The 25,861-nt window shown below is 40.4% G+C and overlaps 1 protein-coding gene across 1 annotated transcript in view; it reads left to right on the top strand.

Moving 5' to 3' along the window:
- The first annotated feature begins 448 nt into the window (after positions 1-448).
- Positions 449-25,861, top strand: part of LOC149226982 (eukaryotic translation initiation factor 4E-2-like) — a 69,710-nt gene continuing 44,297 nt past the window's right edge. Inside the window, exons 1-3 of the mRNA XM_089377649.1 lie at positions 449-718; positions 818-992; positions 1,086-1,211. Coding sequence (XP_089233775.1) covers positions 528-718; positions 818-992; positions 1,086-1,211 — 492 coding nt within the window. The 5' untranslated portion in view covers positions 449-527. The remainder of the gene's footprint in view (positions 719-817; positions 993-1,085; positions 1,212-25,861) is intronic.

Raw genomic sequence — 25,861 nt, 5'->3', positions numbered from 1 at the left:
TTAAATACAAAGTTAGAATAAATTTAAACAAATATTATTCAATTTTTAATCATATGAATGCTTATTTTTCCTTTGGAAATAATTGTTTGAGAAACTCTTGTGAACTTTTCCTTGTGCCAAGAATGATACCTAATGTAAAAGAGGGAATGTAAACTCACTAGTGCCACCTTTATAAAAATTATATCAAAAACTTGTCTAACATGTAGAGTTATCAACCATACTTGAATGAACCTCATAGTTAAAAATATGTACTTCTTTGAAACAGGTTAAAAATTCAAATCTAAAAAGAATAGAATATACAAATCTGTGTAAACTTTCCTCTTAAAAACAAATATGAAACTGAATATCTAAACTTCTCAAAGCCAAAAAGACTTCGAATCTAAGGTTGGGGTTTCGGGCGCTTAAAAGTGTTTATTTGTGGAAGGGGCGAAGTCGAGGGATACAAATAGGGCCTGTCCGTGGGCAAATGGTACTTTGTATTAGTAATTCTAATACTACTAGGGCTTTATTTCAAGGGTGCGACAAGAATGGCGCAGGAAGAACCCCAGAACGGTGAAGCTACTCTGATAGAGAGGCCTATTGATGGCGGGAAGAAGCATGCATTGGAGAACTCATGGACTTTCTGGTTCGACAACCCTTCCGGGAAATCGAAGTCGGCAGCATGGGGCAGCTCACTTCGTTCCGTCTATACCTTCAGGACGGTGGAAGATTTCTGGTGGTAAGGTTTTTCAGATCTTGAAAATGCAAAATATGCTGTTCATCTGGGTTTTCTCTACCATTTGCTCATGTCCTGTATCCCCCTGATCACGCTGTGCAGTTTATACAACAACGTGTTTCTGCCAAGCAAGCTGCCCCCAGGGGCAGATTTCCACTGCTTTAAAGCGGGTATAGAGCCCAAGTGGGAAGACCTTACATGTGCTCATGGAGGAAAGTGGACTGCCACTAACACCCGAGGCGGCAAGGCTGGATTGGATCAACTATGGCTTAACACTGTAATACCCCAACTATCGTACATATCTGTGTGTGTATATGCATTTTTGTGTAGATTCAATTTTGCTCATATAGATTTTGTTATCTGATTTCAGCTGTTGGCCATGATCGGTGAACAATTTGACGAAGGCGATGAAATTTGTGGTGCTGTGGCTAGTATGAGAGCTAGACAAGAAAAAATTGCCTTGTGGACCAGAACTGCCACCAATGAAGCTGCCCAGGTATTTTTTTTTTCATCAAGGGCATGTCTTTGTAATGCGAATCTCTTAGAGATACACTGCGCAGGACGAACGGCCTAGGATCAGTTAACTATTAGATATCAGAAGATAGCAAAACAATTAACCGCATCGAGATTGCATATCCCATGGTATGGGGATCGAACCTGGGTCTTGTGCAAACAGTTTATCTTGATTGTTGTCTTTCTTTTCCTCCCTCTTCTTTACTTCGACACATTCCTTGTCATCTGTTTTAATCGGATCTTTAACCGAGTCTGATTGATTATCATCGTTCAGGAGTTCAGAAGGGTCCATTTCCCTCTCCTCTTCAATTTAATCCAATGATTCACGTTGCTTATCCTCCCTTGCGGGGGCTGAGGATACCATCAAATCTTGCTTCAACTTCGTCCAAATCTCTGTTGATTGGCATCCGAGTCTGATTGGTTCTCATCATTCAGTAGTTCAGAAGGGTCCATTTCCCTTCCCTCTTCAATTTGATCCCATGATTCACCTTGCTCATCCTCCCTTGCGGAGGCTGAAAATACCATCACATCTTGCTTCCACTTTATCCAAATCTTTGTTGATCGGCATTTCCTTTCTTTCTTCAAGACTTACTAACTATGCGGGATCTGCTACTTCCACCACAGGACAGTTTTCCTCAACACCTTGCTACCAAGTGGGCCTTTAGATATATTGCTTTTTGGCGTTATGCTTTTACCCCCCAAAACATTGAGAATATTTTTTGGTAATAGTTTTTGGACAAGATGCCAAAGTGTCCATAGCAATGTTACACGACTCAGACTTGTATAAGATTCATTTGACTATTTGCTTCACGACTCGTATACGATTCAGGAACAACTCGTATAAGACTCAACAAAATACATAAAAAGCTTAAAATATGGTAAATTTTAAGCACAAAAAAGAAACTAATGACATTTCCAATCTTATGCGAGTCTTATGCGAACCTTGGTGAGTCTTGTACGAGTCTTATGCGAGTTGTGGCAAGTCCACGAGTCTTATCCGAGTCTTGGCGAGTCCACGAATCTTATGTGAGGTTGGACGAGTCATCATGGGTTTGAGTCTTAAGTGTGAGTCTTGGCCTTTAGACTCGTTTCAGCTATTGACTCGTGAAGACTCGCGAGTCTTATAAGAGTCTTGAGGTCAATCTCAAGCTCTCAACACACAACTTATTGATTGAGGAGGGTTGTTTTTCTATTCTCACCACTGCCTTTGATAATGGAATTGTTTTTTACTTGTCAAATGATCCACCTTTAACTATATTTCTTTAGGTCAATCGCAACAAACAACTTATTGACTGAAGAGGGTTGTTTTTCTATTGAATGAACTTGTTTTTTATGTAGCACTTTTTTTGTCATTGCTCTTAATAATCACGTGCTTATCATTGGTCTTACCAATTGAGAAATAAGGATAAAGACAACAAAACCAATGTTTATGTTTCTCACTCTTTAATGCGAATGATAAATGCAGTCCCATTGAACAAAAACATGTTAAATTATGCAACTAGGGTCAGATTCTACTTTGGACAACGCAGTTGGTGGAGATAATCATTGCATTGATTTCCTCTTTTAGAGAGGACTAAAATTTACCTAAAGATCACTCAAATCGGACAAGGAGAAGTGTGTTTTTGAATTAAAGCCCACACATGTGCAAATTTTATCAAGGTCAACTTCACCATCATGTAGGCTCATGAAGCCCAAAAGACATGTCCTTTCACCCACATGGATTCATATAAATACAAGAGACCTCAAACCTTATTTGGCACTTCATCACCTCACAACACATCTTCTCTCTCCTATTCCTATTGGTTCGTACAACTCAGATTTGAAGGATTTCTCTCACACATTTGAAGGATAGGTGACTGTTTCTGATTGGGTTGAGTTGCAGGACTATTGTAGGGCGTTGACCAGGGCGAAGTTGACCCTACTTTCACTGTGCTTTTGGGTGGAAAATTTTGATCTCTCAAGGATGCATTGGAGGGCACACAAAATGAGGAATTCTGAGTAATTTGACTAACATTGACTTTCAGGATTGACCGCAGAAAATTGCAGACTTAACAGCAATATTTCTGTCTCCTTTGACTCAAGTTTTGAGTGCAGATTTGGGCTGACTTTGACCATCTTTCAAGGTAACATTTGATTGCCTTTGATTGAGCTCTTGAAGGACTGTTTAGACCATGAAATGTTGACTGGTTAGGGCACACACTGCTCTGGTTCGCTCGGACAAATTTTCACTTGAGTTGACTCCTGTTGACTCTCTTTCTTTTGGATATTGAAATTGGATATTGGATGATGTACTCTTTTTTTGCTGAACATTTGAAGACAATCTAATAAAAAGAAGATCTGTAAGGGTTTTCCCCATAGTGGGTTTTGCACGCCTGCCTCAGCAGCCCCTTCTTAATGGTGCTTCTGTCAGGTATTGTATGCAGCATTTACCTATGAGTGTATAGTAATAAAGAGAATCAACTTGTACTAAGCATTAAGTTACTGGTTGTAGTCAGGGGTGAGTGTCTAGTCATCAAGATCATATCCCTTGGATGCAGCATTTACCAATGTAGGTTAGGTAAGGGTGGCGAATCATAAAATCCATTGGTTTTATACACTCGACCGAAGGAGCACCCCAGCACTAACGGGAATCAAGGATAGGTACCAGAGGGTCTATAGCCATCAGTCAAGCAAACAGACTAGGGTGGTTATTCAGTAGAACAACCTGCCTTATGATCCAGTCACACCTGCCTTCCTCATAATCAGTACTTCAGTCCTTCTTAGCACACCAGCTTTCTTAGCCACCCATCGAACCTTCTTACCTGCCTTCATATTGGTGATTGATCCGGGTTCCTGCTGCCCGATCTCTATCCACCTGTTTACCGGACCTTTACTTACTGCTTTAACCACCCTTGTTAATGCATGGAGTGCTACCTGCCCTAACCACTTGCTTCAGCCAGGAATCTTAGTTAGTTAGTGGTACCGCTATTGAGCTTTCGGGGGACGAGCTTACAGATACAATTGATTGATTTAGACAGCCAGCATTGCTAGGATATGCTTGAATAACGTTAGTGCCTTTACTTTGAGATTTACCCACCTAGAGATAGATAGAGACTTGCCTGCCTTACTTAGACGACTTACAGCAAGCATTTGAGAAGATGGATGGAAGGGCTTCACATAGAGCAGAGAGAGCTGGACTTCAACATAGAGCATTGGTCACGGGCTTCAAATACAACATTCACAGGCAGGCTTCAATAAATAACACTTGCTTTAAGATTCTTAGTGGTAGCAGTATCAGCACTAGTACTCTCTTACTCAGCCTACCTTTACTTACGTGCATGCTATCCACCTATTTTGGTTACCAGACTTTGTGTCTCTTGATCTTGGCTTTCTTTCATTGTGCATTTGCTTAGTTGTTCTATCTAATATTGATCTATTGTCATTGGATAATTGAAGAAGTGAAATTGTTAAATTGGATGCTATTAGATATTGCTGAAGTGATAGTTGCAACATAGAACAAATTGATAAAAAATTAACATGGTATCAGGGGTGAGGTGAAGACAAGCCCAAGAGACATAGAGCAAGAGCATCCATATTTCAAGCAACTGATCGAAAAGGGAAAATATTTTGGCAAATGCCTTCCTCTTTCTTCAAGGAGCATGAGAAGTTGGGTGACTCATCTAACTTTTTTGCATGGATTGGAGATCATAGTCGATAACAATGATGTTTTGGACTTCGTCCAAGGAAGAGTACCTACGCCTTTGGAGAATGCTTTTGCTGCTGTCAAAAGCAAGCATAAGAAAGGTGAGTTAAAAGCAAAGCAAATTATAGCTGATGGTTTACAAGATAATTTACTTGCGTATGTCGGAAATTTGAGAAGGTCTACGGACATGTATGATAAGATAGCTGGCATGTATGAAGTCAACAATTTGAATGAAATCATCTCCTTGACAGATCAACTCAAAGACATGAAGATGAACAAAGGAGCATCTGTGCAATCATACATTATGAGGATATAGAGATCAATTGCAAAGAATTGGGGAAACCACGCTTGACAGGGAATTGGTGATTGTAACTCTTAGAGGTCTCCCTTCTAGTTGGAAACCTTCATTACTACTATAAGCAACAATAATAACTTAATGTCATTTGATGAGATTGTTGGAAAGCTCACTCAAGAAGAATCAAGGATGATATCTAGAGGAAGAATTCAAGGGCCAAATGAAGGAGAGCCCATTGCCTTCATTGCTCAAGGAAAGAAAAAGAATGCAAAGAAAGGAAAGGGAAAGCCATCTAAATCAAGAAGGCCTCCTCAATCCAGTTGAGATTCCAAGGATTCAAGAAGGTGAGATAGAGATGTTGAGTGCTACAATTGTCATCGAAAGGGTCACTATGCTCGAGATTGTCCCGAAAAGAGAGATGCTCCTAGAAGAAACTCTTCAAGATCTTGCAACAATAACTGTGGCTTCAACAACAACATGTCATATGAAAGAAGAGTTAATAGAAGAAATGGATGAAGGAATGAGAGAAGAAGAGACTCCCTCGATGATCGTGAAGATAACTATCGTCCTCCTAAGAGATCAAGAAACTCCAGCTATGAAGGCAATGCTACTAATCAATCTGAATGTATTCTTATTTCCGCATTATCTAGTTCATCTCCTCCGAATTCTTGGGATAGTTGGCTGGTTGATAGTGGGGCCTCTCACCACTTCTCTGGATATAAGGAGGTTCTCTCTAATTTGGTAGAGAGGGAGACCAATTTGAACATTATTCTTGGTGACAATACTACTCATCTTGTAAAGGGCTTTGGTTTTGTCAAATTTCATTTGAGCTTTGGGGATTTTTTTTGCTTCATGATGTATTGTATGTGCCGGGATTGAAGAAAAAATTGGTATCGATATCTGCTTTGGAGGATAAAGGAATGAGGGTTGCATTCATTAAAGGAAAAGTACTTACTTGGCCTATTGGATCTTATATGAGAAATGCCTTCACATTGGGATCTAGGTTTGAAGGACTCTATAGAGTCACTAGAAGACCTCTTCTAGCTATGGTCCATAATACAAATCATCAAAGTGAGTTGTGGCACCAAAGGTTGGCCCATCTACATTATGATGCTCTTCCAAAATTAAAGAAGTTGGTCTTCGGGATCCCCGATGTTCAAGCTCAACATGATGGAGTATGCCCTGGGTGTGCCAGTGGAAAGAAGACAAGGGGACCATTCCCCTCTAGTGAAAACAAGACGAAAGAAATTCTTCATCTCATTCATTTAGATATATGTGGTCCAATGCCCATGCATTCACTTGGGGATCATCTTTATTACATCACCTTCATCGACAATTTCTCAAGGAAGACATGGATATATTATTTGAAGCACAAGGATGAGGCATTCGAAATATTCAAAGAGTTCAAGGCTTTGGTTGAAAATCATACAGGGAAGAAAATAAAGATCTTCAGGTCTGACAATGGCGGGGAATACATCTCAAATGAATTTATAAACTTTTGTAAGAATGATGGAATTAAGGAGACCATTGTGCCCTACACTCCTGAACAAAATGGAGTGGCTGAGAGAAAGAACAGGTCCATTGTAGAAGTTGTTCGAGCCATGCTCCATGATCAAAAGACGCCAAAGTTCCTTTGGGCTAAAGTAACAAACACAACAATATATGTTCAAAATAGTTTGCCTCATTAAGCTTTGGACAACAAGACTCCCGAGGAAGTATTCGTAGTTGTCAGGCCCGATATTGGTCATCCTCAGATTTTTGGCTGCCCCGTATACTTCCATTTGCCGAAGGACCAAAGAAACAAGTTAGAAGCTACAATAAGAAATTGTATGTTTGTTGGATATAGTGAAGATTCTAAAGCATTTAGAATATATATTTCTGGTCAAAGGAAGGTTGAAATTAGCAGGGATGTAACATTCAATGAAGATGCTGCCCTTAGAAGAGCATGGGATCTCCTTTCCCCTCCTCCTTCTGAAGATAAGAGTTTTGATATGGATATTCTAGAAGGTCCTTCTGTGCTTGAATTCGAGAAGGATATCGTTGATGATCCCATGGAGCCTATGGACCCCTTGGATCCTCCTCCAAGTGATCCTCCTACCAGGAAAAGACCACTTTGGCTCAAAGACACACTACAAGATGCCAAGAAACATTCAGTTGCTCGTGGAACTTTCAGGGAAAGCAAGAAGCCATGCATGTACCAAGCATATGTTGTAGCTATGAGCTATATGATCCAAGCTGAACCTATTACCTTTGAAGAAGTCGTGAAAAAACAAGTCTGGAAGGATGCCATGGTTGAAGAATACGAGTCAATAATGAAGAACGACGTATGGGATGTTGTGCTGAGACCAAAAGGAAAATTTGTGGTAACCTCCAAATGAATCTAGAAGATCAAGCACAGGGCAAGCGTTGAAAAATACAAAGCAAGGTTCGTAGCTCATGGATTCTCTCAAAAGGAGGGAGAAGATTACGATGATATATTTGCTCCTGTAGCCTGATATACAACCATTCGTTCGATAGTAGCCCTTGCTGCATGTCAGTGATGGACTCTCCATCAAATGGATGTGAAGATCACGTTCTTACATGGTCTGCTTCAAGAAGAAGTTTACGTTGAACAACCTCCGGGATTTGAAGTTCATGACAGGAATACCCATGTATGCCGATTGAAGAAAGCTCTTTAAGGATTGAAGCAAGCCCCCCGTGCTTGGTATGCTCGTATCAACAATTGCTTCATAAAGTTGGGATTCACAAGGAGCAATGCTGATCCAAACTTGTACTTCAAAATTATCCAAGGTATGCCTCACATTTTGGTATTATATGTTGATGACTTATTCATGACAGGTGCAGACCCTCTCATTCTATAATATTAGAGGAAGTTGGCTTCCGAAGTCGAGATGAAAGACTTTGGTTTGATGCACTATTACTTGGGATTAGAAGTATTACTTGGGATTAGAAGTATGGCAAAAGCCGGGCGAGATTTTCCTTTCACAAGGAAAATATGTTGTGAAACTTTGTTAATTTTAGATAACTATGGTATGTTTTATATGCTTTAACACAATTTACTCCAACCCAATTACCAATTACCAATGACAATTACCAATTATCTTCAGTAGCAATCACATTAACTTATGCACATTGACAGTAGTTGCAGATAGAACATAAAACATATGCAGAAGACAAGAGGACTTAAGATGTGGTAGATGCCATGGACAAACCTCAAAGTGGGAAGTTTCCCTTTGATCAAATCTTCTTATTATTCTTCAATAGTTCAGCAGAGAGAGAGAGAGAGAGTATAAATATCAGAAATACATGCTCAAAACTATTCTGCCAAATTAGCAATCAAATCAATAGTTAATGCAACCCTAACTAGAAAGTCAACAATGGTAAAAGCTGCCCCACAATGTCCTCCAACCAGCTCAGTCAACAGCAAAAGAATGCGGCTTGCCAAGGGAGTCAAAGTCAACCCAAAACTTGCTTGATCAACCTAGTCAAAGCATGTTGTATTTCTGTGGTCAGACCAAAAAGTCAACTTGGTCAAATAGTCCCCAATCACCTCGAAATATGTGCCCAAAGAATGTGGCATTCAAAAATCAAAATTTTGCCCCAAAACAAAAGTCAACGCTGGCCAAATACTCCAAGTCAATGCTTGTCAATGCATGCCCCAATCCTTGAAATTTTCGGCCTTCAAAACCAGTCCAGAAATCTTCCTTCCTTCCGCATGTGCGAAGACAAGAGTCTCCAAGTTGTACTAACCAATCAAGAGAGGAGAGAGAAGACGATGTGATGAGATGAGTGATGTCCAAATGAGAGAGGGTCACTTCTATTTATACAATTCGTTGAGGGTGAGGACATACATCCATTAGGCTTCACGAACCTACATTTGGCTGAGGTCGACCTTGACAATTTGTCCATGAGAGAATAAATTCAAAATTCTATTTATGCTTGTCAAAATGAGATGATCTTTAAATTAAAATTGTACTTCTCGAAAAGAGGAATCCAATGCAATAATCATCTCCATCATATGAGCTGTCCTAAGGTGGAAGTTGACCTAGTTGCCAATTTTAACACTCCCTCTCAACTAGGGAGAATTCCACTTGCTAATCAACCTGTCATCATCATGCCATCCTGTCATCCTGTACCATCCCTGTCATCACTGCTCTGCTCTGCTGAACCATGAAGTAATAATGAAGAAGTGATCTAGAGTGAGTTGTAAGATACCACTCTCCACTGACTATAGTCAGACCTTGATCCCAGATCAAGTTGTTGAACACCATGCATCCTAGTCATAGGGAGTACGACAATACACAATGCTTCCATTGGTAGTGCTATGGTCCCTAACCATCTTTTCCCAACTCATTGGCCAGATGAGAGGTACTTCCCATGAGTCTTGAACTCTATGGGTAGGATGTGTGCCGGGGAATCAACAGGAGAAGGTGAACCACTCATCCTGCTCATATGTCATAGGAGAAGGTGAACCACTCATCCTATGCATATGTCAATCGTATGGGAAGGTGAACCACTCACCCTACATGCATGTGTCCTGGTAGGGGAAGGTGAACCACTCACCCTACACACATGTAAACCATAATGGGGTATCACAGGGGAAGGTGAACCACTCACCTTGTATCCAACGCACCACTAGGGGAAGGTGAACCACTCACCCTATGGTTGCTCATAGCTAGCTCCAAGAAGTACCCCAAGCCCCTAAGAGCTCCCAAAGCTCTGTGTCCAACTCATACAAGACCCTCATAGGAGGGTCGTTCCACGACTCCAAGTCTCTCTCGGAAGGTTAAGAATTTGACCTTCCCCAAAAGCTTTGTGAGAATGTCTGCAACCTGTTCATCCATCCTGATGTGTTGGAGCCTTATTGCTCTCCGTTTTACCATATCCCGGATAAAGTGGTACCTGATATCAATGTGCTTGGAGCGGTCGTGGAACACAGGATTCTCTGATAGACAAATCCCACTCTAGTTGTCGCAAAAGATCACGGTCGTATCTAGCACGTGCTCAAATAGCTCACTGAAGAGCTTCCTCAACCAAACTGCTTCACAACAAGCCATACTCGCAACAATGTATTCGGTGTTGGTGGTGCTTAGTGCAACCGATTTTTGCTTCCTGCTCATCCAAGGTATTGAAGCAAACCCTAAATAGAAGCAACACTGACACATGCTCTTATGATCCACCACATTGCCAGCCCAGTCAGCGGCTGTATATCCATGTAGCCTCAAATTCTCGACAGTTTATCTCAGTCCATAGTGGATTATGCCTTGGAGATATCTCAAGAGATTCTTAGCAGCAATCCAATGAATGTGATAAGGCTCGACCATATATTGACTCAACGTGTTCACAACGAAGTATATGTCCGGATGGGAGTTGCCCAAAAAAATTAGGGCCCCCACAAGTTGACGATACTCGGAAGGGTTCGCCAATCCGTTGCCAACAACACTTCCACATAGCTTCTTAAAGTTGAGTTCCATTGAAGTAGTCACGGACTTGCAGTCCATAATCCCACATCTCTCAAGTAGCTTCACAATATATTTTCTTTGAGAAAGGAAAATCTTACCTGGCTTTTGCCAGACCTCCAACCCTAGGAAATATTGCATCAGTCCTAGGTCCTTCATCTCGAACTCGGAAGCCAACTCCATCTTGCATTGATGAATGAGAGGGTCATCACTTGTTAGAAAGAGATCATCCACATAAAGGACTAGAATGAGAGGTCTGTCCTTTTCAACCTTGAATTATAGGTTCGAGTCAGCATCGCTTCTTGTAAATCCCAACTTCATAAGATAGCTATCGATCCTCTCATACCAAGCCCTAGGGGCTTGCTTCAACCCATAGAGGGCTTTTTTCAACCTGCATACATGTCTCTCACGATCTTGAACCTCGAACCCCTCAGGTTGTTCCACATATACTTCCTCCTTAAGCGAACCATGCAAGAAGGCAGTTTTGACATCCATCTGGTGTTGGTTCCATCCTTTCGAGGCAGCAAGGGCTATAATTGAACGATGGTGGTATGTCGGGAAACTGGTGCAAATATCTCATCATAGTCTACTCCTTCCTTTTGAGAGATGCCTCGAGCTACAAATTTGGCCTTGAATTTCTCAGCATTCCCATCGACTCCATGTTTGATCTTGTAGAGCCATTCGAAGTGACCACTAACTTGTCCTTGGGTCTAGGAACCATATCCCAAGCATCATTCTTCATGATTGACTCGTACTCCTCGTTCATCGCATCCTTCCAAACCTATTGCTTCACGTTTTCTTCAAATATACAAGGCTCAGGTTGTACAATGGTACTCATGGCAGTTAAGTACCCTTGGTACCTATTCGGCTTTTCGCTTTCACGAAATGCCCCCCTTGGTGCAATATGTTTCTCAGCATCGTCAAGAGTATCTTTGAGCCACAGAGGCCTTTTCCTTGAAGTAGAGGGCTCACTAGGAGGTGGATCAATGGGATTCATCAGACCTTCAACATCGGGCATTGGTTCATTAGACGAAGGTTCATCCTGCTTTTCTGCATTAGCATCATCATTGTCTTTCCTAGGGATAGGAAGTTCTCAGATCTTTCTAAGAGCAGAATCTTCATCGAAAGTGACATCATGACTTAATTCCACTTCCCTTTGACCAGACACAGATTTAGCCCACAAATGTTACTTTCTTCCCAGAAGAATCTAGTTTATTTGTTTTCTCTTTTGACACATGAAAATAAACGGGACAACCAAAAATTTTAAAATGAGAAACATCATGTTTCTTACCGGTGAAAACTTCTTATGGTGTCTTGAAGTCCAAAGCTTGATGTGGGCATCGGTTTTGGACATACACAACGGTGTTGGCAACTTCTCCCCATAAGAACTTCAGAAGACCTTGATCATGTAGCATGGCACGAGTGGCTTCTATGATAGTACGATTCTTCCTTTCGGCAACACCATTTTGTTTAGGAGTATATGCAGTAGTGTTCTCCCTCTTAATGCCAACTTCTCTACAATAGTCTTTGAATTCATTCGACTCATATTCAATCCCATTATAGGTCCTCAATGTTTTGATCTTCTTTCCTGTTTGATTCTCGACCAAAGCATTGAAGGAGAGGAACCATTTTGAATACTTCATCCTTCTTCTTTAAGAAATAGATCCATGTTTTGCGAGAGAAGTCATCCACAAAAATAACATAATACAAATATCCACCCAAAGATGTCACGGGCAACATACTTGATAGATCATAATGGACCAATTGAAGAATATTAATGGTTTGAGTCTCACTTGAAGGGAATGGTTCCCTTGTATATTTTCCAGCTTTACATCTCTGACAAACACCTTCATGATTTAAGTTGAATTCGGGCATCCCTGTGATCATCTTCCTTACATCGGGTAAGGCTTTGAAATGAAGGTGAGCAAATCTATGGTGCCATAATTCAGATTGAAGAGAAGTAACACAAGTCATAGCTCCTTACCGACTTCCTCCAACTTGATAGAGACCTTCAACCCTGAATCCAAGAGTGAATGCATCTCTTGGGTAACTTTGCCAAACACGAACCTTCCCATCAATGAATGTTGCCTTAAAACCTTTGTCTTCCATTGCCAAAATAGAAACCAAGTTCTTTTTCAGATTGGGTACATATACCACTTCTTGTAAGTGGAGGGTTTGACCTTGATTTAAGTGAAGAGTAATAGTCCCAATTCCTTTCACGAGATTAAGTGGCATTATCCCTAAGAATAATCTCCATGTTCATCTTCTTTTCAACCAAGTTTGAGAGGCCTTCCTTGTACCCAGTGAAGTGCCTTGAGGCACCACTATCAATCAACCAATGGTCCAATGTATTTGGAGAAGAGGTGGTGGAGAGGGTAGAAATAAGATAAAATTCTTTTTGCTTTACATCATTAACTTCTTCATCCCTGGAGTTTCTTGACTTCTTGGAGAACGAGCATCTCCATTTCGAGCACCGGGAGCATTACTCTTTCCTTTGTTATTGAACCTGTTGTTCCTTTGATTGCCATTGCCTTTGAAGTTGTTGTCATCATCTCTTGGAGTATCCTTCTTGTGATGACATTCTCTAGCGAAGTGGCCAAACCTGTTACAATTAAAGCATCTTCCTTTTATTCCTTCTTTGAATCTTGACTTGAACCCTTGTTCTTGATTCCTTGGACCAACATTGTTCCTTCTCTTAGAATGAGAGAGAAGGCAGTAGGATTGTTTCCATTTGAGGGCATGTCTCTTTCCATCATCCTTATTTCTTCTTGAGTGCATGTGGCCAATAATTCATCAAATTCTGGAATCCTATCATTGTTGAGGATGGTAGTGTTAAACACACCCCAATCTCTTGTAAGGCCTCCAAGTGCAATAACAGAGAGCTCCCGGTCACCAGTGACTTTTCCAATAGATAGGAGATCATTCTTGATTTCGGTAATCCTCATGAAGTAGGATTGGATGGATTCTCCTCTATCCATCTTGATGTCTTTCAACTTGTTCTTGAGAAAGAGAACTTGATTTGCATTATTAACTTTGAATATCCCAACCAACTTTTCATACATCTCCTTAGATGTTTCCAAATCAGAAATATAGGCAACCAAAGGCTTATGAATAGAATCAACAATAATCTTCTTAGCTTTAACCTCACCTTTCTTGTACTTGGTTTCTGTAGCAGCGGATGCATTTGAAGGGGGCTCTTGCTATCCTTCCTTTGACATAGTCTATGGCATCATTCTCTTCCAAAGTCAAATCCAAAGTCATCTTCCATGCGTGATAGTTGGATTTGAAGAAAGATGTAGTCGTCATTGGGACTAGTTCTAAGTCCTTGTCCAACAACTTCCTTTAGTGATTGCTTCACTCTTGCTTGGGCTTTGTTTTATCTTCACCTGAGCTTTGATACCATGATAGTTTTAGATAACTATGGTATGTTCTATGCCTTAGCAAAATTTACTTCAATGTTCCTTATCAACCCAATGACAATTACCAATTATCTTCAGTAGCAATCACACTAACTTATACACATTGACAGTAAATGCAGATAGAACATAAAATCATATGCAAAAGACAAGAGGACATAAGATGTGGCGGATGCCAGGGACAAACCCCAATGTGGGGAAACCCTTTGATCAAATCTTCTTATTATTCTTCAATAGTTCAACAAAGAGAGAGAGTACAAATATCAGAATTACATGCCCAAAACAGTTCTGCCAAATCAGCAGCTAATGCAGCCCTAACCAGAAAGTCAACGGTGGTCAAAGCTACCCCACAACGTCCTCCAACTAGTTCAGTCAACAACAGAAGAATGTGGCCTGCTAAAAGGAGTCAAAGTCAACCCAAAACCTGCTTGGTCAACCTAGTCAAAGTCTACTGTAATTCTGTGGTCAAACTAGAAATTCAACACAACAATCAACTTGGTGAAACAATCCTCAATCACCTTGAAATCTATGCCAAAGAATGCTGCATGTAGAAATCAAAATTCTGCCCCAAAACAAAACTCAACGCTGGTCAATGCATGCCCTAATCCCTGAATTTTTTGGCCTCCAAAACTAGTCCAGAAATCTGCCTTCCTTCCACACGTGTGAAGAAGAGAGCCTCCAAGTTGTATGAACCAATCAAGAGAGGAGACAAAAGATGATGTGATGAGATGAGTGATGTCCAAATGAGAGAAGGGTCACTCCTATTTATATAATTCGTTGAGGGTGAGGAGACACATCCATTGGGCTTGAGCCTACACTTGATTGAGGCCGACCTAAAATTGTACCTCTAAAAGAGGAATCCAATGCAATAATCATCTCCATCATATGAGCTGTCCTAAGGTGGAAGTTGGCCCTAGTTGTCAATTTTAACAAACTTCTAGAGAGATTTGGCATGGTTGAGTGCAAATCCTTGCCTACAACTGTGGAGATGAATTTCAAGAAACTGTGGAGAAGCTGTTGGACCAGACTTAGCAAACCCTTTTGAATATTGACAATTGGTTGGTGCTTTGATGTTTCTCGTGAATACTCGCCCTGACATATGTTTTGCAGTTAACACCTTGAGCCAGTTTATGATCGAGTCTCACCATATACATTGGGTCGCTGCCAAGCATGTATTGAGATATCTACATGGAACTATTAACCTTGGACTGAGATATGCCGCTAGTGACGTTAGATTACATGGATACACAAATGCAAATTGGGTAGGTGATGTTGTCGACAGGAAGAGTACTTCTCGATGCTGTTTTAGTCTGGGATCTGCCTTGATATCATGGATGAGTAGGAAGGAGAAATCCGTAGCCTTTAGAACTACTGAGGCCAAATATATTGCAGCGAGCGTAGAAAGTTGTGAAGCAATTTGGTTGAGGAAACTCTTTGGAGAGCTCTTTGAGTAGGTTTTGGACATGACAATCATTTATTGTGACAACAAGAGTGGGGTTCGTTTGTCAAAGAATATTGTTTTATGTGACAAGTCCAAAATATAGAGATTAGATATCATTTCATCTGAGATATGGTGCAGAGAGGAGTCGCAAGACTTCTTCACATTTCGACAAATGAGCATATAACCGATATCCTCACCAACCAAGCTTTTGCCAAAAGGGAAGTTCTTGGTCTTCAAGGAGCAGCTTGGAATGGTTGAGATGACCCTTTCAAATAAGGGTCCTAGTTGAACACTAAACAACGCTCTTCCCCCCTTGGTTGAGCTCTAAGGGTGAGGAATGGAGCTATAGGGCTCCTAGGGATGAGAGACCTCTGACTGATAGGATGTTGAGACCTGGGATCTCCCCTAGTCAGAGTATGCCCCAATTAGCATCCTGCCCACTTTGTGGGATAACCTCTCCCATCTGGCCAATGGGTTGAGGGACTTGGGATAGAGTGTGATCCCTACCCCTTGCAGTAGGTGGATCTTGCCCAAGTTGGTGGATGCATGTGTTCTACCATTTGACTCTTTAGGGTTAAGATGGATGATCAGGGACAATAGGGTAGAGTGTGATCCTTACCTTTGGTAAGTTGATCTCACCTATTGTAAGAGACTTGGGATAGAGTGTGATCCCTATGCTTGGGGTAGGTTGGTCTTGCCCATTGTCTTTGGTTTCATGTGGTAGCTATGGATCCCCGATGATGATGATGATTCCAGGTGGTAGCAGAGTCTCCCCGATGGTGATAGAGGTAGGATGGTAGTTGGAGCTTCTTCTTTAGATTCGAGAATGTTCAACACGAGACAAGATGGCATGATGATCAATGGACATATATTGACAGATGGAATTCTCCCTAGTTGAGAGGGAGGGTTAAATTATGCAACTAGGGTCAAATTCCACTTTGGACAACTCACTTGATGGAGACAATCATTGCATTGAATTCCTCTTTTAGAGAGGACCAAAATTGACCTAAAGATCACTCAAATTGGACCAGGAGAAGTGTGATTTTGAATTAAAGCCCACACATGTGCAAATTATCAAGGTTGGCTTCACTATCATGTAGGCTCATGAAGCCCAAAAGACATGTCTTTTCACCCACATGGATTCATATAAATACAAGAGACCTCAAACCTCATTTGGCACTTCATCACCTCACAACACATCTTCTCTCTCCTATTCCTATTGGTTCGTACAACTCAAATTTGAAGGATTTCTCTCACACATGTGAAGGATAAGTGGTTGTTTCTAATTGTCCCGAGTTGCAGGGCATTGACTAGCATTGACCAGGGTGAAGTTGACCTCCTTTGACGATGTTTTTGGTTGGAAAATTTCAATCTCTCTAAGCCTCATTGGAGGGCACACAAAACGAGGAATTTTGAGCAGTTTGATTAATGTTGACTTTCAGGATTGACCGCAAAAAATTGCAGACTGTAACAACAATCTTTCTCTCTCCTTTGACTGAAATTTTGAGGGCAAATTTGGGCCACTTTGACTGAGCCGCTGAAGGGTTGTTTTGACCATGAAATGTTGATTGGTTAGGGCACAGATTGCTGTTGTTGACTAGGACAAATTTGCACTTGAGTTGACCCCTATTGACTCTCCTTCTTTTGGATATTGAAATTGGAAATTGGATGATGTACTCTTTCTCTGCTGAACATTTGAAGACAATCTAATAAGAAGAAGATTTACAAGGGTTTTGCCCTGGTCATTGACGAAATTTGTGTCTCTTGTCTCTTGGTTGTCTTTCATTGTGTATTTGTTTAGTTGTTCTATCTACTATTGCTCTACAGTCATTGGATAATTGGAGAAGTGAAATTGTTAAATTGAATGCTATTGGATATTGCTGAAGTGATAGTTGCAACGTAGAACAAATTGATGAAAAATTAACAAAATAGTTCAAAAGAAGAGGACATAAGAAAACGATTAAGAGGAGCCATTCACAATTTTGTCTAATCATTTTCTTTATTCCTTGTGAATTGTTATTCAACTCTACCATCCCCATCCAACATAAATGACAAAGTGGCTTAACAAGTATAGGAAAGTCAATAGGAGGTCTTCTTTAAAGCAAAGCTTTTTATTCTTTACATTCTAGCATTTTTATATCGCTTTTGTTATTACACATAGTGCAAATGCATATTATGTAAAATTTTTGCTTCTATTATTGCTACCCAAACACTTTTGCTGTCAACTCCATGCCCTATATTGTAATGTCTTCTTCTAATGAACTGCCAAAGGGAGGATAGAGTAGCCTATCCAACCCCATAGGCTATAGTCAATTATAAAGGGGCAAATCCATTATTCAATGTTATTTGGGTAACATTGGGTAAATTGGGGCAATTGGAGGAAAACTTGTGAAAGAAGCCATATTTGGGGCAAAGTCGAGGGAAACATGTTAGCCCCTCAAATTAAAATTAGGAGAATAGACCCCAAAGGGAATCTATAAATAAGAGAGGAGAACTTTTTTTCTCCATGGTTGGTGGATATTTTTGTTTTGTGAGCTGAGGTTCTTGAGGGTTTTAAGACCCCTTTATTTCTGATTGGTTTCTGTGGTGAAAGATTTCGCCCTGGCCAATCCCTTTCTCTATTCTGTTTGTCATAATTTTTTGAGGCAACTTTCCTCTGATTTTGGCAAGCAAGTGTTTATGTGGAAGGATTGATCTGTGGAGCAATTCGATTGCACCAAGGTCCTTTAAGATAATTTTAGGGCAACAAAAACCTTGTTTTGGGCTACAAGTAGCTCTTTGTTGCAACATAAGCTTGTTAAGGCCATTTCAGGGCAACATTGGAGCAATACTTTGGCACCATGGTCAGTTTAAGGCAATTCCAGGACAATGATGCCCTTATCTTGCCAACAGAAAACTCGTATTGTGGCAATGTAGGATGTGAGGCAAGTTATAAGGGTAGCAAGGTTCTAGACAACCCTGAAGCTCTTACTGATGCATGCGGTCTGCCTTAGGATGTTCCTACGTGGCAGAAGATTGGTCTAAAAGGGGAACTTTGGGGCAACAAAGTAGCCCTAAGGCATTTTTTGAGGCAACATCTAGGTAGCGACCCTCTTGGAGTGATTTTTATGGCAAACAAGGTTATCTAAGCTAACAAGGATTCCATGGAGTCCTATCTAAGATAGGGGAGACCTATGACGCTATAGCAACGTGGTCATTTGGAGTTAGTCTGAGAGCGAGAAGCTCATCCTGTGATTGTGGACCTTGTTTGAGTATTGTTTAGGGCAACAACTCATCTCTAAGCCATATTCAGGTACAACTTGTGGCAACAAAGTGAAGTTGCAGTTAGAAAAAGGTGTCTGAGCGAGCAACGTCCATTCCAGGATAGCAACAAGGCCCATTAGGGTTCCCTGAAGTCAATAGGACAGCAAGGCAACAAAGTTGCAAAGGCAAAGTGAACAATAACAACAGAAATGTAAGATGGTTAGTTGTTGTTGATAGAGTAATTAGTGTTGTTATTGTTACTAAATTACTGATGCCGTACAACAACCCCTATTTGTGTAATAGCCCTAGGAGTGAATTTATGGAAATTGTAACTTGATGTGTACTTTAGAAAATCATATATTTGTTTACATTATTGTGTTTTCATTGTCATCTCTGTTGAATTGAAAAAATATATTGTGATATGAGAACAAAAGTTGTCATATGTTTGTTAACCCCAAGGGAAAATTCTCCTATAAGGGATATTACAGTGGTAACAAAGTTGTGCATCCTTCTAGCTTGTGAGCATATGAATTTTGTATGTCTCCAGAAGATAGAGAAAACGTTACAATTAGGAGGAAGAGGGTTACCCACAACTGAGCCATGGAAGATAGGGAAGAACAAGAGAACCCTTTTGGCATCTTGAATGAGCTATCAAGGGGGCAACAATAAATAATCCAAGGGAAACGGCAAATAGCTCCATTGTTAGCTCAAGGGTAGCAACAAAGGGCCTAAGAACAACAACAAATGGCCTAGTTTTTTACCCAAGTCATGGCAAATCTAAATATTATAGGTAATAATGTTGCTAATGGATCTAATGGTGGTAGCAAGAGTTTTGTAGAGGGGAGCAACAACCACAATCATGGCTCCTTCAACATTTTTGCACAAGCAAACACAGGGGCAATCCGTAGAAGGAGCCATAAGACTACCCCATTTTTTGGATGGTCAGGGGGCAGCGGCCCAAGGAGCAGCGTAGCAAAATGAAAATTTTATAGAATACTTTCGAGAGTATGCAACACTAGGGGAAGCTGTATGGGCAACCATGACTTTTCATGAGTTCAGTAGCATCAAGTACAAAAATAGGCCCAAGGCACAACAAAATTATGGTCTAATGCTCAAGGTGGGGAAACTGTCCATCCCCTCTTTTAATGTGTCATCCAAGTGCTCCCAACTTAACCTAATGTTGGAAGTAGATGCTCTCAAATTTGCCACATTGCATTTGGAAGGGGAAGTGCATGAATGGTGGTACCATGGACTGGTACCTTGGGACACTCCAACATCACCTCTTATGCAGACTTCACTTAAAGATTGACAGATTAGTTCGACTAAAAGGACCCAGATATACACTTTAGAGAGCTAACATAGCTCACGCTGACTGGGACACCAAAGTAATACATTTCAGAATTCCAATAGAGAGTGGTCATGGTGACAAACATATATGAGCAGAGATTGGTCATGCTCTTTATAGAAGGTTTAGCTAAACCTCTGCATGGGTGGGTCAAGGCTTTTAAATCCACGTCCCTACATGATGCCATCACCATGACATGAGATATGGGAGTTGCAACGCCTAAAGCTACATTCCCATCCAAACCAATTATCCCTCAAAAGGACAAAGAGAAGAAGCCATTCCAGAGGGATTGGACCAGAAAGAACAAGTTGGATCATGAAACTTGAAGCGAACTAAGGAGGAAGAAACTCTGTTTCACTTGCAAAGAACCATGGGAACCAGGTTGTTGATGATTGGGCAAAGGGAAATTCCACTATATTGAAGTAGTGTTTGATAGTGACGATGAAGAAGGTCCAACCTATGTCACATGCTTTAAGTTCGAATTCGAGTTCGACAATAATTAAGTTCGATTTGAATTCGAATTTTCCGATCAGGTTCGAATGAGGTTCGGCATTAGGTTCGACTATACATATTTTTCATATATATATATATATATATATATATATATATATATGACAAAATAATAGAAAATTCAAAACCAGATGGCTTGCAACATTACATAGATATCAACCACAGGCCAAATTGACACACAAGGTATGACAAAAACACTATCAGCAATATTATTACAGAAGTGAGGGAAGATGCTATTGCATAAACCCAGGAGCAAACATAGGATATGCCACTGTAGTAGGTGAAAGTGCTGCCCACAAAAGGATGAAAGGTGACCCTTTATTGCTGCCCAGAAAAGGTAGAGTAACTTGTCTAATGACTCACTAACTGGTAGAATGCTGTCATAATAATTGCAGATCAGCTCTGTCAGCTGGTTGCCATATTTCTGCCAAATCCGACAGGATGCCAATGCCTAAAATAGGTAAGTGAAGGGTGAATATAACTCTGGAGGAATGCACCCTCCACTCTAGTCAAGCATAAAGCATTTAACTGTCATCATGAAGGCATGAAGACTACATGAAAACTTGAAAGAAATTACTGCTAGACTGCTATCATACTGACACCCTCCAGGCTGCCACAACCTGCTAAAATCAACACCTCAAATAGATTTTCAAATCAGGTGTCAGACTGTCATATAATTCTGTTAAGATACTGCCCAAAATAGGATTAGAAACTACCAGAAGCTATGCCTTTCTGACTGCTACACGACTGTACCCTAGTGCTATCATAAACGCTGACATACTTATGAAATCCATTTTTAGAATAGGCTGTAGCCATCCGTTTTCAGAATAGGTTGTAGCCTGTAACAACCCTAAAACAAACCTTGTTCCCAAGTCAACTCCAACCACATGATTCAGACTCATCCCATCAACCAATGGTATCCCAAGACACGTGTAAAAGGAAAAACTACATTTTAACAAATATTAACCCGGACCTAACGGTGGACTTACAAGTTACATAATACATTTTAGCACTGATCTAAAAACATATGGAACACAAATCAGAATGTTGTGAACATATAATTAACTGTGTGCAAAGATAATCACGTGCCTAATAAAAAAAACCAGCGAACCCTAAATCGAACCTTAACAAATTCGTTTAAATTCGCGTTCAGGTTCGTTGAAGTTCGTTCAGGTTCGTTGTAGTTCGTTCAGGTTCGAGTTCGTTCAGGTTCGACTTTAGGTTCGAATTTCAGGTTCGGCGAACCTGAACGAATTTCAAATTTTTTTCAGGTTCGCCGAATTTCGAACCTGAACCTTCAGGTTCGCCGAACCCTGTGACATAGGGTCCAACACTAGCGCCAAGCAATGAGCTGAGCAACTTTGAAGAAGAGAATCCCTTGAGGACGCTAAATAAGATGAAAAGTCTCGTACAAAAATCAAGGGTGCTAGTATCGCCCCTCTTTTAGGAATCCCTAAATATTACACCTTCAGGATCAGGTGGGTCATAAATGGGCAACGGATCACAATTTTGGTCGATGGTGGAGCTACGCACAATTTCATCAATGCAACTTTGGTAGCAAGAAGAGATCTTCCAACAAAGGAGTTTGAAGGCTTCAACGTGATGGTAGCTAATAATGGGTACCTGTTAAAATTGGCAACTAGGGCCGAATTCCACCTTTGGACAATTCATTTGATGGAGATGATGATTGCATTAAATTCCTCTTTTCAAGAGGACCAAAATTGATATATAAATCATCCAATTTGGAGAAGTGGAAGTGTGATTTTGAATTTATGCCCACATATGTGTAAATTGTCTAGGTCAACCACATCAACATTTAGGCTCAAGAAGCCTAATGGATGTTTCTCTTCACCCACAACGAATTGTATATATACAAGTGACCTCTCACCTCATTTGGCATCTTCATCACTCACATTCTCTCTCTTTCTCTCATTGGTTCGTACAACATTGGGCATTCTCTCTCTCTCACACGTGTGGAATAAGGACAAATTTCTGGGCTGAGTTGCAAGGTCGAAAATTTTAGGAAGCAGACCAAGTTTTACCAACGGTGACCAAGGGTTCTTTGACCAACTTCGATTGTGATTTTTGGAGGATCATTATTGTCTTTTTAGGCCACATTTTTGGGCACAAAAATCGAGGGAATTTGGGCAGTTTGACAAGTGTTGACTGCAAAAAATTACAATAAGTTTTCCCTCCTTTCATTGAGTTTGACTGCACTGTTTTGGGCTGACTTTGGCCTTCTAATCAGGTTGAGTTTGAGTAGGGAAGACTTAGCTATTTTAAAGACATTCTATAGTTGCTTTGACCAGCGTCGACTTTCTGGTTAGGGCTGTTGACTGCTACAGGAAATCATAGATTTTGATAGGGCTGTTGACTGCTGTAGAAAATCACAGATTTTGATAGGCTCTAGTGCCTCCTTCCTTCTCCTATTGTGTCATATTTGTAAATCCTTCAATCCTATCCCAAGTTGTTCTTAAGAGGGGATGTTAGGATATTCCGACACATAGGATATAGTTAAGTTCAACTTGGTCTAGTATAGAGTTAGGTATAGAGTTAGGTAAAGTGTGTTTCTTTACCGTTGTACATTTTGTAACTTACAATCCGACGGTCACGATATGTAGTGATCCGACGGTTCATTCTCTCCTTGGTATTACCGACACTTGATCCGTGGCTTGACACCCGATTGGTCCATGAGTTCTATTTAAAGCGCATGGAGGGTCATTTGTAGGGTAATCCGTGCATGAGAGAAACATATGTAAATTTTCATTCTTTTATTAATAAATTGCCTGAAGTGGCCGCGTTGGCTCATGCCGTGGACTGTTTCCCTCTTTGAGGGTTTTAACCACGTCAAAATACTGGTGTATTGATCTGCGATCTGGTTGTGAGCGGTGTCCTTTCGGTGTTCTGTCTGAGGAACTTACCCTGTAAATTCCTACATGGTATCAGAGCTATTTGAGGGCCGCGTCCGTTGGTGATCCAAATCTGAAGCCGGTAGAACTGCATCCGACTGCCGTTTCCTAGATCTACTGTTTCTGACTGCTTTCGGGCCGAGAGGACTGCTCTGTTGTGTTGGGAACATCTGTTCCAGTGAGGAAGCCCTTTCGTTTCACGCGAAAAGGTTTCCGGTAGCCCTAGCTGCGTCATTTTTAAGATCTGGAGGTATATAGTGTTTATTTGCAGTTTACTGTTATTTTCTCTTTGTTTATTTCGGTTTCGGTTTATTTAGCTTTTTTATTACCGGATCTATACCTTCCATATCTGCGTATGCTCTTTGCCCTGCGACTCTGTGCGATCTGGGCAAATCAGAAACAGAAAGGAAGGATTTTTCTCATGCGTATGCTCTTTTCCCTGCGCCTTAGTGTGATCTCGGAAAATCAGAAACATTGAGAAAAATATTTAGTTTTTCGGCTAAAGCTAACTTTGAGCCGCAATGTTCATTTTTGAAAATATTTAGTTTTTTGGGTAAAGCTAACTTCGAGCCGTAAAGTTCGTTTTCTTTGCATGTCCGTGTTGGGTTTTGTGTTTTTTGTTTTGCAGGGAAAAAGAGCTTTCTCAAAGCAAGCACACAACCCAAAGCACCCCCCCCCCCTCTCTCTCTCTCAAATTTTTTGTATAGATCAATTGGTTTAAAGCTATTTTAAGAGAGTAGAGGTCTTGGGTTCAAGTCTCCATTTTGTGGGGGCGGACTTTTTCATTTCCGCACATTCCCGCACTTCGTCGGCAACTTCAACAACTTTTTTTCAAAAAGCCATAACTTCTTCATCCGGAAGCCGTTTTTTTTAAACCAGCCTAATTTTTTGAGATCTATCCATTGGAACACTTATTTTCAGCATCTTTAGCTTCAGTTTCCATTGAAATGGAAAGTCAATACCAAGTTACCCTTGACAGCACCAACTACTTCCAATGGTTGGCTTACATTGAGGATTTACTTAGAAGTAAAGGTCTCTACAGAATAGCCTCAGGCCAAGAAAAGAAACCGAAGGATGAAGATAAGGCTGTTAAATGGGAAAATAAGCAAGATCAAACACGTGGATTGATAGGGATGTCTATTTCTCCAGCTCTTAGATTCCATATTGCAGAAATTGATACTCCTGATGAAGCAATGAAACAAATCAATAAAGTTTTTGGGATTAAAAATGAAATTAGAGCCCATCAACTTGAAAATGAGTTGCTTACATTGGACCCTAATAATTTTTCTTGCATTGAAGATTTCTTGTCCAAGTTCAAGACCCTTAGATATCTTTTGGAAGGTGTTAAAGTTAAGAAAGAAGATAATAACCTTATCTATTCCATTCTTACAAAGTTGGGACCAGCCTACTCTGTGTTTGTTTCCACCTTCCATTCTACAAGAGAAGCCTTCATTTCTCAAGGAACAGATTACAAGCCCCCTTCCTTTGACTCTTTTTGTGATTCTTTAATAAGAGAACAAGAAAAACTCTTACACCTTGGTCTTCTTAATCTTGGAAACTCTTCCAAGAAAGCGTTAGCCGCCCATCAGCAACCAAATTCAAAGAATCCTAAGAAGTCATATCTTAAAAAGAATGGTTCTAAACCAAACAAGGGTCCTAAGCAATTTCAGCCCCAAAATGAAAAATCATTTCAACAAAATGATAAGACAAATAAAAACAAAGGGAAGAAGACTGATAGACATTGCAATTTTTGTAATCGAGATGGCCACTTAGAATCAAAATGATTTAAGAAGATGGAAGCCTTGGAAGCAGCAATGAAGAAGTATAACATCCATTTGGGGCAATCTTCAACTTCAACTTCATCTTCAGGAATGGCACTTTCTGCATGTGGTTGTCAAGCATCTCGGTCTGGCTATGCATTAAATGTATCTTCTTCTTCTCATTCTCATGAGTGGCTCATTGATTCTGGAGCTTCTTATCACATGGCCAAAAACAAAGCCATGTTTTTTTCATTAAATGATTGTAACACCAAAAACATATATGTTGGTGATGATAGATCTCTTAATGTTGTAGGGACTGGAACTGTTCATCTAGACAATGGTCAGTTTAATGATGTATTATGTGTTCCAACCTTATCCTGCAACCTTCTATCTGTATATCAGATAACTCATTCAGGGGAAGGTAAAATCGTTGAATTTTCACCTCCTGATGTTGTAATCAAGGACTTAAGAGATCCTAAACAGATTTTGGCTACTGGTATTGCTGATGATTCTACAAGGTTGTATAAGTTTCACAACTTTGGGTCATCAAATCTTCCCTTAGTATTTGTTGCT

This window comes from Pinus tabuliformis, chromosome J (assembly GCF_031772625.1).
Source record: "Pinus tabuliformis cultivar Carrire ecotype Pingquan chromosome J, CPIR1, whole genome shotgun sequence".
NCBI classification, from domain to species: Eukaryota; Viridiplantae; Streptophyta; class Pinopsida; order Pinales; family Pinaceae; genus Pinus; species Pinus tabuliformis.
The sequence above is the reverse complement of the archived record's forward strand: the minus strand, read 5'-3'. Positions and strand labels throughout refer to the sequence as shown.